This window comes from Struthio camelus, chromosome Z, assembly GCF_040807025.1.
Source record: "Struthio camelus isolate bStrCam1 chromosome Z, bStrCam1.hap1, whole genome shotgun sequence".
NCBI classification, from domain to species: Eukaryota; Metazoa; Chordata; class Aves; order Struthioniformes; family Struthionidae; genus Struthio; species Struthio camelus.
The window spans coordinates 35,356,575-35,373,494 of NC_090982.1; the positions used below are offsets into that span (position 1 = coordinate 35,356,575).

The 16,920-nt window shown below is 37.4% G+C and overlaps 1 protein-coding gene across 8 annotated transcripts in view; it reads left to right on the plus strand.

The window, feature by feature from the left end:
• The window catches only part of LOC104150292 (spindlin-Z), a 62,804-nt gene extending 58,428 nt beyond the window's left edge, over window positions 1–4,376 (plus strand). For all 8 annotated transcript variants that reach the window (XM_068926797.1, XM_068926795.1, XM_068926801.1 and 5 more), the window contains exon 6: window positions 525–4,376. In XM_068926797.1, coding sequence (XP_068782898.1) covers window positions 525–724 — 200 coding nt within the window. In that variant the 3' untranslated portion in view covers window positions 725–4,376. The remainder of the gene's footprint in view (window positions 1–524) is intronic.
• Window positions 4,377–16,920: the final 12,544 nt, after the last annotated feature.

Sequence of the window (16,920 nt, forward strand, 5' to 3'; positions counted from 1 at the left end):
CTTAGCATCCATTCCAGTGTAGAGTCAAAAACCCCTTTTAGTAGCGTTATTGGTTGTGGAAGTTATATTTATTATCATTTTAGAAGATATGTTTTTGTGGGAGCAGCACGCTTGCATTGAAATTTTGAATGAAGTGTGCGGGGAGAGAGGTTTTATATGACTCCTTTCTGTTAAAGGGGCCCCCCCGATGCCTTGTTTTGCTGTGGGCTTAAGTTCAGTTATCTTTGTTTCTTGTAACTTGTGTGTTAAGTGTATCTTTTGACATAAAGGTTATCTAACCAACTGAGATGTCATTTTTACCTTCATAAAACTAAAGGCAGTATTGCTTAAAAAAAAAAACATCTGTGGTCATACTTCCTAGAAGCATAACAATAGTTAGGTGTTGGGCCAACACAACTTGTATTGGACATATTCAGCATTTAAGACTTGTGATATTTCTTACACATCTTAAGACTTTGCAGGTGTTTTCTATATTGAAAAATCCATAAATATCTACCAGAGCCCATTGTGTTTTTGTATTGCAGATGATTCACCTCCTGCAGAACGGGAACCAGGTGAAGTTGTGGACAGCCTGGTAGGCAAACAAGTGGAATATGCCAAAGAAGATGGCTCAAAAAGGACTGGCATGGTCATTCATCAAGTTGAAGCCAAACCATCTGTCTATTTCATCAAGTTTGATGATGATTTCCATATTTATGTCTACGATTTGGTGAAGACATCCTAGACGTCATCGTGAACTTTTGCCAAATTTGTGGAACTATTAAATGTAAAATTTGTAGACACAAAGACTTGACTGCTTTCCAGTTTAATGAAAGCTTAAATGTCCCTGCGAACCCACAATCTCTGCCAGCAAAACTGTTTTGTTCTGAATAATACAAACAGATTTATGTGAACGTGACACATTTTGTGTGTGAGAACTCCTTTTCTTGAAGGAAGTCAATATATTTGGGCGGGAGGGAGTTAAAAGCAAAGAACAGCTGCAAATTCAAGCTGTGTAAAGTTGATCTAGTATTGTAATCATTAATCTAAATTTTTTCATAGATTTTAACTTTTTCTTCAACCTTGCACTCACCTGTTCAACTGCCACATGCAAGTGTAGTTTGATATTTTTGATATGCCTTCTTTTGTAACATTAAATTTAATTTCTTGGCTACTGGCAGTCCTTGTTTTCAGGGTTGGGTCAGAGGTGACTTTCCTGAAAGGTATAAATGGTTTGTGAAGCATTAAGGAGTGCCTAACCCAAGTAACATCAATCTACTGTGTTTCTACACTTTATTTCAAATTTAGCTTTTTAAGAACTTGCAGTACATGGAAATACTTGTGCATTTTTAGTAGTCACAGGGCAGTAGGATATCAAGTGTTTGACTTATGCACCTTTCAGTGAAAAGGCTTTAAACTATAAAAATATATTTAATCTGTATAACCAGTTAATTAGAAAATGCAGGTTAATGGCCCATATTTAGAAGTCGTAGGAACCAGTAATATACACGCAACAAGGCTGCCTTCAGTCCTAAATGTTGTACTTCTTTATTTGTTTTGTTATACACACTTCTCAGCAAAACCCAAGTGCTTGGTGCCACAAATTAATGTAACAGTGTATATGCTACTCCAGAAGACTTTAGACTACGCATTGGCAATCAGTAGTCTCTCATTTAATATCAGAACCTAGCAACCTGAGTGTTTGTGTGTGGACTCAGAAGCCTAACAGTAGTTAACCTTAAACATGGTAAACGCAGTCTCGTGGCGGGGAAGGGGAAAATCGTTTTACCTTGAAGACTTACTTTAGAGAAGGAGAAGCATTTTTTGCCTTCTGCTCAGTCTGCTGCATTTCTTTGTTGTTGTTGTTGTTGTTGTTGTTTCATTTTGTTTTTGTTTTTTGTTTGTTTGTTTTCTTTTTTTTAAAAACCATTTATTTTCAAGAAGGCATCTACCCAACATATTCTTTTTTCTGGCTTTTCCACATAAGGAGTGTCCGGACAAATCTACAGCTTAAACCTGTTGTTGCCTTTTGTGGTGTACGTTGTACTTGCTTTGAGGTATGCTGTTAACGTGAATTTCATTCTAGGGAACACTAGAGTTCTGCATGCCAGTGGTGTACTATCTAATGGAAGCTATAGGCAGTCTCAGTGGTTCAGTCATCTGCATTAGGCTGTGGATGTAAATAGCAGCCCACAAGAGCGGAGTCCTTTCACAGTTTTAATCTTGCAAGATAGTTGTAAATCAAGGTTAGTTTTTTTTTAAGTGTGGCAGCTTTTAAAAGTATCAGAATTGCAACAATGATCAGCACAGCAACAAAATTGTCATGTTACATTAAGGCAGAGCTCTGCAAGTTTCAAAGTACTGCTTCACAGAAATGCAGTGTGTGAAGACAGTCAGCACTGCTGATGGAAGGAAGGAATACAGTTATCCAACCTTATGCCGTTAGTGGAAGGGATAGCAGGAGAGGTGCTGTTAATCAGAGATCAGAGGTCCGGATGACCTCAGTTGTGGGTATTCTTGATATCGAAGACTCAGTGGTTTAAGCCCCTTTCTGTCAATTTTTTTGCCTGATTTCATATTTTAGCCTTAAGGCTTGTGCCTCATTATGCTGTTGAATGGTAATAAATACTCATCATATAAATATGATACCTTAATTCTTTGTCCATGGCTACTATATTGCATTATGTCCAGTATTTCATCATGGGCAACCAAAGGCAGGCTATTGTCTTTCAGTGAATAGCTTCTCAATGCAGTCCTTAAGCACTAAGTACCTGAGTCGTAAATGTTCCTTGTGTTTTGAACAAAGTGAGCAGATTTGCAACACAGTGTTTTCATCCTGCAGATCTGTTATGTGTTTTCTATTGACTCTTAAGAGTCCTGCATGTAAATCTCAAAGCTGAGCCTGGCTCCATGAGCCCAAGTTGATATTTGTGGCACAAGAATGAGTGAGTGTATTGATTATACACAAGATACATGAATAACTTAGTACAGTGAATTTTGGGCTACACATCTAAGGAATACAAGGTTTGTTTTGAAATATCTGAGGTTTAGGTCTACTGAAACATTTTTAGCGTTAGGCTTGCATTTGTGGGTTTTCTGCAAGCCGCTTTAATACACCACATATTCTGCCAATTAGAGTATAATCTATAAACTGTAAATTTTATGGTTGTTTTTAGATGTCCCCGTTGTCTGTTGTGTGGGTTTTTCTTTTCATCCTTTTTTTCTTTTTCCTTTTCCTTTTTCTTAAAATTTCTTTTGATAGCTTAAACCACCTTTTTGAGGCTTGAGACTAATTCCACTCCCTGCCCATCTGCTTTGGGCTTTGTTTTAGGCTCATGTTTCAGATCTGCATGCAGTGCTTGCGTTACCCTGGTAACTAAATGTTGGTTCCTTGTTCTAGGGGTTCAACATTACTTTCCAAAATTATCATAGGGCTTGTGATGGCACAAGCTATGGATCTTTGTATAAAAGTTATTGGCCTTTCTCATTTACCTGCTGTAGTATTGTTGTATATTGTGTGTGTGCGTGTGCGTGATGTCAGGCTGCCATGTAAAACTTTGAAAAACGAAAAAAAACTTAAATGCAGACCATCCTTTTTTGCATGCTTAGAGGGTTAGAACGTTCAATGTAACAAACTAAAGTTGCATGTTAAAATGTTTAGGTTTTGGTTTTGTTCTGTTTTTATTTTGTGTTCAGTTTTTTGTGAATTTGCTTATTGTGCTGTTTTAATGGTTGTTAGTAGGATTAAATGCACCGGTGAGGCGAGCATAGTGCCAACGGAAGGTAATTTTCCAGTTGTATGTGTCATACAGCATTTGAAGGGACCATGTATTCTGTTCAAGAATAAATAAAATCACAATTGATTAGCAAAACACTACATTTTTTTCTTCTTTCTTTTGAGTGCCAAACCCTAAACTAAGTTAGAGTAGACTACATGAAGACTGAAATACTTTGGGGAAAACCCTCTTTATTGCAACAGGTAGAAGCCTTCTATAAATGCGTTATTTAAAAATGGAGGCTTTATCTTCTTATCTTTATAGATAGAATTGACTACAGTCACTTCAGGGAAAAAGAATTATGGTTAAAAACAGTTTCTGGTTCCTTGAAAATGCTGTGCTTTTTGTATTTTACATCATTAGTGCAATTTGGATGGTTCTTGGTATGTGTATAGTTCAAAGGTCTTCGTGTTCACATTTTAAAATTAGGTAATGACTTCATCTTTAGAGCTTGGTTTCATTATTTTTATTTTATTTTGAACAATGTAGACAGTTCCCTGTTCTCTGCATTTAGAAGTATAAACACTTTAAATCTGTTACTTAATTCTGTAAGTAATTTTTATAATTATGATGTAACTCTATCCTTAAAACATTTAAAATAAACCCTTTATGTGCAACTTATGACTGTAAACTTTGTTCTCATGAGCAAAATGTAGTGATGTGATTTCAGATTGTGAAGAAGCAGTTTCTTCAGTTTTTTAATTAAAAAGGGATCTGTTATTTTAATGTTGAGCCATGTATGCTGGTATAATACTTTCCCTGTGAAATAAGTTTGCTTATTGAACCAGGTCTTTATTCTTTTATGCTAAGTAAGTATGAATGTTGATCAGAAGGAATTTGACTGAGGTAAAGCATAAAGCTTAAACTATATTTCACCAAAGGCACAAAAACTCCCCTTCAGGGGGCTATGCAAGTCTGTGAAGGAGCCTCTCTTTCTAGAGCACATCACGGCTCACACTGTTAGCAGTAGTTCAGCAGTGGGGAACACTAGAAGCATTTGTCAGTGTTGAGGTGATATGTTTGTCTGCTTTAACTTAATGTGCTTAACTAAATTTTGAATTTTGTTTTACTCACTGGAAAAAGTAGAATAGAGCCAAATTAGAGGTGACGAACAGTGAAGAGAGTAATGTAACAATGCTGCAGATTTTCTTAAGATGGGTAAGTTCATACTAACGCATGAAGACTTAGTTCTTTTATGTTGTTAAAGGGTAAATTACCAACCCTGACTGTGAATACTGACATGAAGAGATTGTCATTATTCCTCCCTCTTCCCTGATTTTAAAGGAGAAAGTCAGGCTGCTTATATGGATACCCCCAAAATATATTTTTGGCACCAAGCTTAGCAAGTCTACTAGAAGTATTCCGAAGCTGGTGCAGCGTATTGGCGGTGCAGTTGGGATCAATACCCAGGCCTCTTCAGTTCCCTTAGTTCAGTGTCCTGCTTACTGTGTTCTGTTGCCTAAGAAACTGGTCCCAATGAAGGTTTATGTTCTGCTTATATTCTTCTAATTAGGGAGAGTCTAAGGCTTTGCTTAACAAAAGCATCAGATTCCAAAAGCAGATGTTAATCTACGTGAGCCTTCTGCCTTAAATTACAATTAAAAAGCACGGATACTAAAATTTTACGACTGTAATGCCTGAATCTGTTCTACGTTGCAGCTGGTAAACCAAGCTCAGTCCTGTAGCATCTCTTTTGCCCCTTTAGAGGGGAAGGAGCTTTCTAAAAGCAAAAAGACATTTTGTTCTCAGTGATCATAGTAATGCAAACTGCCTCTGAAAATGGGTTGCTCAGGAGGGGGTTTACAGGCAGTGCCGAGGTCTGTGCCTTGAAGGCAGTAACATCTCTCAGATTTAGGAGGTGAGGAGAGGGATCCTTGCTGGCACAGCAGCTTTAATCCATAATACTGTACTCTGTTTTCACATCTGTTGGAATTCTCCTTGTGCCTATAAACAGCTTAAATTTGCAAAAAGAAATAGCTTGTTCTTTTCTTTGCTCAGTGAGGTAATTATTTTGAAATTATTTTTTGTAATACTCATGCTGCAAGTAACTGAGCTACTGATGACTTCAGTAGAGTCTTGTTTTTAGGAAAGAATGAGCTTTTGTAAGGGTACTCTTGAGAACCTTGGGCTGCTGCACTTCACGGTTGAGAAGTACTAAAAGGAGAAGTAAGAACAAGGTTGAGGGGAAGACAGGTATGTTCTTCCATCCTCTGGCATTGGGTAATAAATGATGCTAGCTTTATACATTTAGTGGGGTTGTTTTTTTTTTTTTTTTCCTCAGTCTGATTCTGCTTTGCTTTTCTAGCAAGGAAGTTTCTGCCTTGACATGTTATATCATTTAACTGTTTTTTTTTTTTTCTGCCAGTATCAATATTCTACCATTTTAAAAGTCATTTTTAGGATTGGCAGACTGGGAAAAGTTATCAGGCTTCTAAGCATTCTTTTCAGGCTCTCTTCTTCCCATGTTACTAGTTCCGCTGCTCTGAATTAATTTCTCTTCCAAATTTGAAGCACAGAAGCAGTTTATGCACAACATGCAGCAGCTGAGGTCTAACCAGTGTAAATGAACTGGTGTCTGCCTAACGCTTTCCTGTCTTTCCTCCTCTATTTGGATGTTAACGTTTCTGCTGTGTGTCCCTTTTCTTAATTTACTGTTACGGTTTACATATTTCGGTTGTAGAAAACTTGTGCAAATGGCTTTTGTAGCCTGACAGTTTAAATACCCGTATATTTTGGCACATTTTTTAAATCAATCCTTAAATTTATTTGTATTCCACAAAGTCCTTTTTTAACATCTCTATGCTTTTTGATGCCACGTTGTTAATCAGGTCTGTACCCAAGACCGACCTGTTTGAAGCAAACTCTGGCAATGAATATAGACCTCTGTATGCTTACTTTCATTTCAGCAATCCTATTTTTTCTTGAGCATGTTCCACCTAGACTAATGTTTGAGAGAATTGTTTTTGTTAATAAATTAAGATAATCACTGCAATTTAAAAGGACATTTTACACTACTTTAAATGCACATTCAAATTAAATCGATGCAATGTTATGTAAGCAATCACTGTTTTAGGAGGGAGGGCTGTTTTGTTCCTAGGATGTGTAATAATAGTTTATGTGGAAGATGGCTATTTGAAGTGGCTTCTAGTGCTTTAAATATGAATAAGGAAAAGTAAGATTCTTATGTGTTTTACACCAGAAGCAGAATTTGCACTGCTGATTTTTAATGCTGTTGAACTAACTAGCTACATGTGGTATTATAATCACCTTTGAACTGAATTGTGGGATGACTTCTTAAATCATCTTCACAAACATTTTGATCTACCACTGGAGTCATATGTGCCGGGAACACTGTTTTGCTTTCCATAAAAATTGGAATTAACTGGATTTTACAGCACTGATTACTGACCCTTAGCCATTTTTAACTTATAAAAGCAGATGTCTACCTTAAATTCTCATGAATTTAATGAATCAGAAAACAAAGTAACCTTTAAGCTGTAAGAACAACAAGCATTAATAGCAGAAGCAGTACAGAACATCTGTAATGATTCAGAACAAAATCTATAATATCGTTCAAAGATCACACGCAAAAATTTAAGGACGGCAACAGCAAGTTGTGCAAGTAACTTTTTGCTACTGAGACATTACAGCATTGGGGGAGAATGAAACTATATCTCATGAGGAATCCTCGCTAATCTCAGGTTTTGTACACCCATTCTCAGCTTTCTACCTTCAAAAAATATTCACTCTGCCTAATGCAAAATTACTTCATTGTTAGTGAGACTCTGAGTTGTCTATTCAAAAGCTGGCATTATGGAAAGATTTTTTTTTTAAAAAAAGTGAGAACTGTCTTACAGTTTCCTGAAAAACTGATATGGAAAAGCTAACTCCCTGAGTCAGAATTCCTGATGGTAGGAAACTATAGCATATATGGAGCCAATAACTACTGAATCAGGAACTGGCAGTGAGGGTTCATTGCAATAAAATGAAAGTAGGGCTAACTAAGAGGACGCTAGTAATATATAATAAACTCAGGGGTTTATATTTTGCTGAAGAAAAAAAATCTACGTTTCATTGTTGCCTGGGATGGACAGTGCTGTCTAATTCTGTAAGTCCAAACAGCATTCTGCTGGTCCTTAACTTGATAATAAAAAACTAAGAGTGTACAAAGGGGAAGATGCATAGCATCTTGGCCTCCAGGGAATTAGTTTAACGTGTGCAACGTCTCATATTTTAAAATCTCAGGTAGGCAAATGGCCAGATTAACCTCGGATGTGCTCTAAATTCAGAATTCTTACAATCCAACAAATAAAGTTGCCTTATACTGTTCATTTATGGATAATTTGAAAGAATATGGAAAGGGCGATCAGAATTGCCTGAAATTCATAGAATATAATAGTGTGTAGAAGGAAAGAAAATGTGAGGAGTGCTAACAATATCACTGCAGAAAAACTGTGATGCATGCGTTCATCTCCCTCAGAAACATCATTTGCTTCCCACTTTACGTCGAGATGTTCCTTTATGCGGTAAAAGCTTCTTTGCATTCAAGACAGGATCTAAATTGCAAAGACAAACGCTGCTGATGACTTTTTCCACTCAGATCAATAAAGAGTAAAAGAAATTCTACACTGTGCTGCTGAAGAGAGAAAACTGAATCTGTGGACTCCACCTTCCAACTAAATTTCTACTTTTCCATTAACTGTCTGATTATATCCGTGGCAAACTTCTTATTGATTAGATAATTGATATAATCGATTATAAATAATCGATTCACTTTCATGGTTTTTATTTTTTCTAAATATTTTCTGTCGGGTTTGTTTTTGTTTTTTGTATTTTTAAACTGGGATTAGCTATTTGCATGGCTGCTGCAGAAATAACTGCTGGAAGAAAGGGTGTAGCAGAGTGGTGGGGTCACCTGGCCAACAGCCTCTGAAATATCGAACTCCCTGTTGGGATGGCAGTGAGAGAGCAGGCTCCAGCAAAGGACAATGGGCAACTGAATAGACTGATGGATTTGTTTAGGCTCTCTACCGTTGCTATAAGGAGGTAATGCTCACTCTGAAGCAATAATCCTTTAATCCTTGGGCCAGATTAAGGTTGGTCCTGTCCCATACCGTAGTATTGCTCTTTGCAAGGTGATAAACAGTAGATAAGGAAGGCTCTGTCTCAATACGCAGTGGTAGTGAGGGAGTCCTGTCCCCTTCTAAGTCTCCGTTATTTGTTTTCAAGCTCATCCAAGTCCATCTTGAAGGAAGAAGTTGTGCCATAGCCAACCTGAGCTGTGGACTGTGAAGTGATTTTGCTGTGAGTACTGAAGACTTATGTTCTGAGGCTTCTGTAAAACTTAAATCTTCCTCTATGAGGACAACAAATCTGCCCATATATCCAGAATGGTGCTTCAAAGCTTCCAGGTCCTTCCAGCCTCTTTGCTGTGTTTCATTTGTGATTATCCGTTCCTGTGCCTTGGCCCCAGAACCATCCCTGGAGCAACCTGTTTTAGAGTTAACACAGTTTTCTCGGGTGTGTTGTGATTGCTGGAAAATGACTTTGGGCAAGACAGTAAAGGAGGTCCTATTGGGTACAGCTAGAAGGCTGTCTAGGTACTTCAGGATCCTCAGCTTGTGAATTGCATCTTGCCTTTCCCAGCATTCTGGAATAGGAAGAAGATAAAGGTACTTACATTCAAATATTTCCTCTTTTGAACTGTTTCAGTCCTGGAACAAACTTTGGGATGAGGTTACTCTTTCCTTTGAAGGCAAGAATAAAATATCATAAGAACTTTTTCTACTCTACAACCTTTTGCATGATTTTGTTGTTGTTGTTGTTGTTGTTCCTTTGGCTAGGTGTAGATAACTTTGTATCTAATTGAAAACTATGTGATTATATGAAAAACAAATGTCATGAGGCAGAGAGACCAACAGGTGATATATGAGTCTTAAAAATCTTTCATTCTCCCAAATTAAATGTCATTCCAGAGTTTTGAAATAAAATCACCGCTTTCTTTAATCCCCTCCCACTCCACCTTCCCCTCGCCAGCCTTTCCATAGTGGAGGTGTTCTCAACATCTATCCATTTGCTGGTGATCATTAGAAGCAAGGGGAAGGTCTTGGGATTGTCTAGTGGTTAGAAAAAGTGTGTATCATATAAATAACAAAGAATTATAGCATTAAAATAACATTCCCTTTATGCAAGCAGCAAAAGTGGAGGTTCCCAAGTGAAAATGAGCATGCCAGACATGACTCTCTCTGAAGACCGTTTGCAGCCATCTGGGTAAAGTGATAGCAGTGGGGTCAACGTGCTCTGCCAAAACTCCTATTAGCAGCTAAAACTCCTACTAGCAAAACTGCCAAAACTCCTACTAGCAGCTGCAACATAGGTGCATTGGCAGCCTCCTTTTTTGCAGGACAGTATTCCTAGCTGTCAGCCTTGTAATGTTTTACATGGACTTACCTCTTTTCCTGGACCTGGACCTTTATCTGGTAACGATGAAAGGTATTGGAAAGGGAATTGGAACGAGGGTACGCTTACAAAACAATGTATAGTATTCAAAGCATGCTCTGTCTCTGCAACAGTCATCCCCAGTATGTATCTGTAATTAAAATGATAATCTAATGAAACAAAAGGTCATTCCATGCATCTCTCCTTAAAATCAAGCTGAAACTTTTTTGATAAGCTGAAATGATGCCATTATGCATGAAATGCCTTTTTAGTAGCGTTCTTATTTATAGAAAGGGAGACGATAGGTTTTCTTTATTTTTATTCTTTAAGAGAAAACTTTCAGCTCAGCTGGAACAAGCCTTTGGTTTTTTCTATGAACAGCTTTGTAAGTGTTGTTTACAAGCTATTATCTACAAGTGTTGGTAGGATGCAGTTGTGTTAAGAACATATTCAAAAAATAGATAGCATTAACTTTGTCTTTGTCACTATAAATTGCATACGGTGTCCACAGCTCTTGCTGCATTCAGCTTGCTTTTTAGGACATTAGACATATAAATAAACCAATATACCAATATAAACAAACTAATAAACCAATAACTGCATTTATAGACGTACTGCTTTGTGAGATGAAGCATATGATTCTTGCAGCATGTTTATTACTGAGTTGTTTCAGGAACAAATTGTGAGCCAGTTGCATGTTTACTGAATTCATTTGTCAACCTAATTTTAGTTCTTGAGAGTGTATTTGTCTGAATCAGTATGGTTCTTCATCTAACGTTTCTCCAAAGCTAAAGTTTCCCTGTAACTAATAAGTAAAAAGATTGTCTACCATGAAATGCATCTCTTCAAATGGATTATAGTAGATAAATAATTGAGAAAATAGCCCTTCTTATGCGGTGGGTGCACATGGGCATGCCCATATGTGCTCTATTACTACACAGTCGGCCAGGAGAAAATTAGCTCATTTTTTGCATTATTTCTTTGCGAGGAAATCCAAGTTCCTAATATGCAGGGATCATAATTTACAAGCACAAACTACATTGAAGAAAAAATGTGTTTAAACTGACCCCCTCTTTTTTTCTTTTTCGGAAATATGAAAGATTGGCTAGGCAGACATCTGTGTAACCTTCCCAAAACAGAAATGATTCCTTAAATGATGCATTTCTTAGAAGGCTGAAAATACTACAATATTACCTGTATGTTCTGACATGAATGTTAGACTTTGCTGTCTAGTTCTGTCAATGGTTTTATTCAGCCTAAATTCTCAGTAAATATGGAAAATGCATAATATACAATTTTCATTACCAAAAACTTGGAGATTGTTGTAAAATAAGTAAGTTAACCTTTTTGTATTAGGCATTGCCATGTGATTTAGAAACCTAGGAAGGAAGTGCTTCATTTTAAGCAAGACTTGAGTTCTTTGTGGAAAACACGTTTATTAGGTGCTGTGAATGATCCTCTGAAATATTTGGATTAATTAAATTGTTCTAAGTAAGCCAACCTAGGTAGAATAGAGGCTGCTACCAAGAATGACAGAATTATATGCATATTGTCCTTTCTGTGACTGAAGCCAGCTCCGATTTTTCAGTTGGATTCTTGCCATAGGAGGCTGCATTTACATAGACAGCCCATTTACTTGTTATGTGCCTATGAAGTTACTGAAGCAAAGTGACTGGAACTAGCAACAACACTCTGGAATCCCTCCTGCCAGAGTCCTTGTGACGATCAGGCCAACTCCTCCTGGCCAAAGCTCTGGGCACAAATAGGATTAGATGACGATTCCTGGTGACTGTAGTGCACTAAACTAGATTACACAGGAAGTTTCATCCAGCCTTACGTTTCTAATAAGGTATAGAAACGCAGGATCTAATGTTAGATGATTCGGACTCTGAGAGGGGGGGGGGGGAGCTAGTCAGAGATCTCATCACAAAGAAATGTCTACTTAATTATACCAGACTGCCAAAAGACTTGAGGAAAGAGTGTTTGAACTCAAGTGAACTTGAGCAGAATTTTATTTCAGTATTTTTCCATTGCTGCAGGCACAAATGTTGTTCCTTGTTGCCATGCTGCTGCTGCTGCTGTATTAGATCACTCAGAATTGCTTCCCTAGCGTACCTGTTTGGAACTCAAAAATGCGACAGTACTGACATTTAGAGTATCTAACGCTAATTGGCAATTGATGCCTACTAGCGAGGATAAAGTTAGACACAAAGGATGTTTGAATCTGGCTTTATGTTCTGAAAGGAGAAATTGGCATACGTATGCTGATTTCTCAATGCTCAAAGCTGCTGTAATTTCCAGCCCAGGAAGCAATGCTAAGAATGCAGTCCTGGTTTTATTGCCTTTCTTATAATGGATTTCTTGCTTAGTTAAAATCTATTAACAGGTTTGAGTATTTTCTGATTAAAAGAAAAATATTCCTTGCCACCCCTTAAATCCAGTCTTTGTCATGCCATTCTTTTCTCCCTGCTATGCTTGCTATTGTTTATTTATGCCAAGAATGAGTATTAAACTGGGACCCACAGACGTGTCCCAAAATTTACTATAACAATTATGAAATCTGTTGCTTCAAAAAGAGGATATTTCTTACCTAAATGATATCTTCTATAGTAAAATACTTTGGTTAATGATTAACTATTGCAGCTTTTATTCAGTCCTTACTCGATGCTGGATCTCTTCCTGGTAAGACTGAGCTATGTCCCAGTATCTCTTTTCCCCAGGAATAGCAAGACTGTGCTTACAACTAGCCTTTTATAGCTGCAGTATGTTGTTGTATGCTTGTGCTTGGCAGTTTGAATAACAGTAATAAAATCATAATCTACAGAACCCTTGTGCTATGTATTTGGTTTATTTTTCCTACTTAAGAAAACATACCGTTATTTCTTTCATGTTTGGAGGCTGCTCAGGTTACACAGGGACAGTAGAGCCAGGAACATTTGTGATGGAATTTTATTTGTTACTGCTCACTACGCAATAACGACCCTTGTGTTTGGGTCTCGTGACTCCAGCTGAGGAAACAGTGCATCGACTGTGGCAGACCCAAATAGCCTTATGAATGTCCAGTAGCTATTTTAGTTGACAGATTGTGCATAGTAAATTGGTTTTTTTGGCTCAGTATTTTCTTCTTTATACACTGGTCGCTTTTCACAGCTTACCGGTTAATGTATTGGGTTGAGATTAAAAAGCTTTCTTCCTCTTTTGTAAGTCACTGTGTACACTGTGGAAAAGAATTTTACTTGTTTTCTTATCATAACAGACATAATTAATGTCTCCTGTAAAGCATATTGCCATCTAAGGTAAAAGTGAATTAAAAAACAACTAGTTTATCTAGTTGTATCAACTATCCTGTCTATTTAACTCTTTAATCCACTGATATTTCCCTTTTTTTCTAGGCCTTCCTTTTGCTGACATCTCCACTGGGGTCAGCTTTTCTGACTGGCTAGTAGTCACACGTAAGTGGATGCTCCAAGGTCAGTTGTTAGTTTTACTTCCTCAAAGTTAATGTTCAGTTTAGCTTTGCCCAAACAAAATTCATCTTAATTAGGTTTGTCATCTTCATTTTTTAAGTAAAGTATAATTAAGCACACATCTTGTGTACTTTGAGTACACAGTAACCACGTGCCGATGAGTAAACTGAACACAGGTTCAGCAAGCTCTCATCCAAGTAACGCTCCTCTTTGAGTATATTTAATCAGTTTTTATATTGTATCATAAATTTTGTATGCTTATCATGTACTGTGCAGTCCTAAGCAGCTAATTATTTTATCAACATCCTAAGCATGCAGTCACAAACTTGGAACATCAGCAAACCATGTGTTCATGTTGTATAGATTAAAAAAATAAAATAAAAGTAATAAAATACCCACACCCACACACCCCTTTCCCAATCTGCTCAGTGTCATCCAGGAGTCTTGTTGAGGTTGTTGGACATTGGTCTACAGGCATCCTCTTCATCGGTCTGTTACCTAGCTGGCTTGTCAGCGGCTCTCTCCATCTCCCCTTAAGTTACGTAGCAGTAGTAATTAAACCTCGTGTAGTTCAGACCTGCATTTGCTGTACTTTAAAGCCCCTGTCTAGCTGGGGACTGATGAGGGCTGCACTTCGTTTTAAGGCAGGGAAAGGCAATGAGGTCTGTAACCTCTCCGGCTCATGACTGACCCTCAGTTTCATCTTCTCTGCCAGCGTCCAAAATACTGAGAGTCTGTGGTCTGCTCACCTCTCAAATGAGTTTAACCACCAGCTGGTAGAGGAGAGTTTCCATTTGCTGTTACAACTATATTGTTACATAAATACTTTTTCGCTTTCTTCTTCATCTTTTTTTCCACCCATGAAGATTCAGTGAACATTTGCTGTTCAGAAACAGTCTCCCATTGATTTCTGTGGATCACATCTGAAATAGTAGAAATTCGCCGACAGCATGAAAGGGACATGAATTCATGGAGAGTGATTGTCCTAGAGTGGCTATAGTAGCCGTATCTGGAGTTACAGTCCTGAGATATCCTCTGGCGTTCCAGCTTCCCCGGACAAATGAAAACAGGTATTGTTTACTTTATTATAAGTCAAAAAATCATCTGTGTGGAAACAACACATATCTCAAGTACGGTGAAGTCCCCAATGGGATTTGGAATAGGACTTCTTCCTAATTTTAAGGAGACAATCTTGACCCTACAGAGTTGTGAGATACCATTTGTTGTGCAGGTGCTTCGTGTATAGTGTAAAATTATTTACAGTTATCTTTGGAGACTTTTATAGGTTTCAGAAAGATGTGTGCTTGTGCCTCATGGTAACTAAGGCACTTTAAAGATGAAGTGCTAAGGAGAGATTTCATTTGTTCTGGCTTGGTTTTTGGGGGAGGGACTAAAGAAGGGGGGTTAAGCTATTGGTATGTTTTACCTTACAGAGGTTATTTTCAAGGGTATCGAAGGTGTATTGCTACTATCTTATAAGAGATGGACTTACGGCTCCACTAAACTTATATGTGATCTGTCAATGTGAGTTGTGTTATATGGGTATGTATTTCCTATATACTGCTTAAGAATTATAAGCAAATTGAAATCTGGTGCACCCTTTCACTTAAAAATCCAGTGTCACGCACACACTGCAAATGATTTTAAGTATTCTTAAGGAACTGCTTTCTAGAAATGGTTATTGAATCAAATCCTTTACTACTCAGAACAGTGCCAGCTATGGAGAATGTGGTCTAAGGAGAGAATAAAGGGTATGTTCATATAAAAAAAAAAAGGACAAACTTTCAGTTTTCCCCCCCATTAACATGTACAAAGCTTATAGAAATATTAGTTCTGCAACTACAGGGGTATGGACTTATGCTGCTTTGAGTGTATATTATATAGGAGTTAGCAATATTGGCTAGTTTAGGCAATTTTTCCTTCATTTCATTTCTTTCATGTCTCTTTTGTAGCATTTCATCATTGAAAACATGATTTTAATGATGCAAGCTCTTAATATAATTTTTTTTTAATTCTCATTATAAGCCCAGGTTTTGATAAGCAAATTAACTTAAATGGTAACTCAAGCAAAACACCCAAGGGAAGCAGGATCATCCTTGCAATAAGTGCAAATAAAATGAAAGTCTTGCTTTTAGATTAAAAAATAGAACTAACTACTGGCACCTTAACGTAATACAGTAAATTAAATATTTAAAAGCTTATTTTCTAACAAAACCAGAAATCAAATATTTTATGGTCGGAAGTTTTTATCTCAGTTATTTTACCGTGAAATTTGCCAGAGGTTTCCACAGGATGAGTATTGTTTACAAGTTTTGAGATAGTGTCGTCTTAGTTAAAGCTAATATGCTCCCTTGAGAAAGGATCACAGGCTCTATATAAATAGCTCTGTTATTTTCAGTCCAAGTGAAGATTAGGGAATGGAAGAAAGCACAGCAGTGTTAATGCCTTTAATAAGAAGAGTCCTAGATAACATGCATAGCCAAAAAAGGCTCTAGCCTGATTGAGATGAATTATAAAATCAACCCTTTTTATATTGGTACATGTTGGTGTCATTGTTTTTGCAATCAAATCAAAGGGAGGTGCAAGATATGATTTTTGTGATTTCACGCTGGGTTTTTTTTTTTGTGAATCTGTGATGTCCTGGCAGCGTTGATCACACTAAGCCTCCCAAAGAGGTTTCTCAGGTTTAATAGTTACTTTTTAAATAGTTTCAAGAAGTTTAATTTGACTGTCATTGAGACTTAAGATCTGAAGCACATCAGCCAATGACTTATAATTTTCTTCACATGCTAAATGTGTGCATGTGCCTGCTTCCTACATAGATAGGGTGTCGTTCTGGCCATACAGCCATCCAAGCAAATTTTAAAGTAAATTCTAAACCTTTTTCTTTTCTTCTGTTCCTTCTATGCTTGGGGAGGGAGGAGGTATAATAATCTAACACAATTTACGGACGATAGTACAGATCACTTCTCATATATGAGATTGTCCTTGGCACTAGCGAGAAGAAATACCAGAAAACAGTGGTTGCCTTTGCATGCAGATAGGATTTCAGCAAGTTACTGATACAGAAAGCAGCAAAGTATCAAACTTCTTTAGCTATATGCACTGCCAGCCTGGATTCCTTTTCCTTCTTGTTACATTTGTCATCAACCTCTGTACAGACAGCTCTACGCTCACCCTTGTGCATCCAGTTGTTTCTCCCTGTGGAGTTGTATGTAGCTGGGAATTTTTCCCTGCAAGCCCAAAGGGAAAAAGAGGCC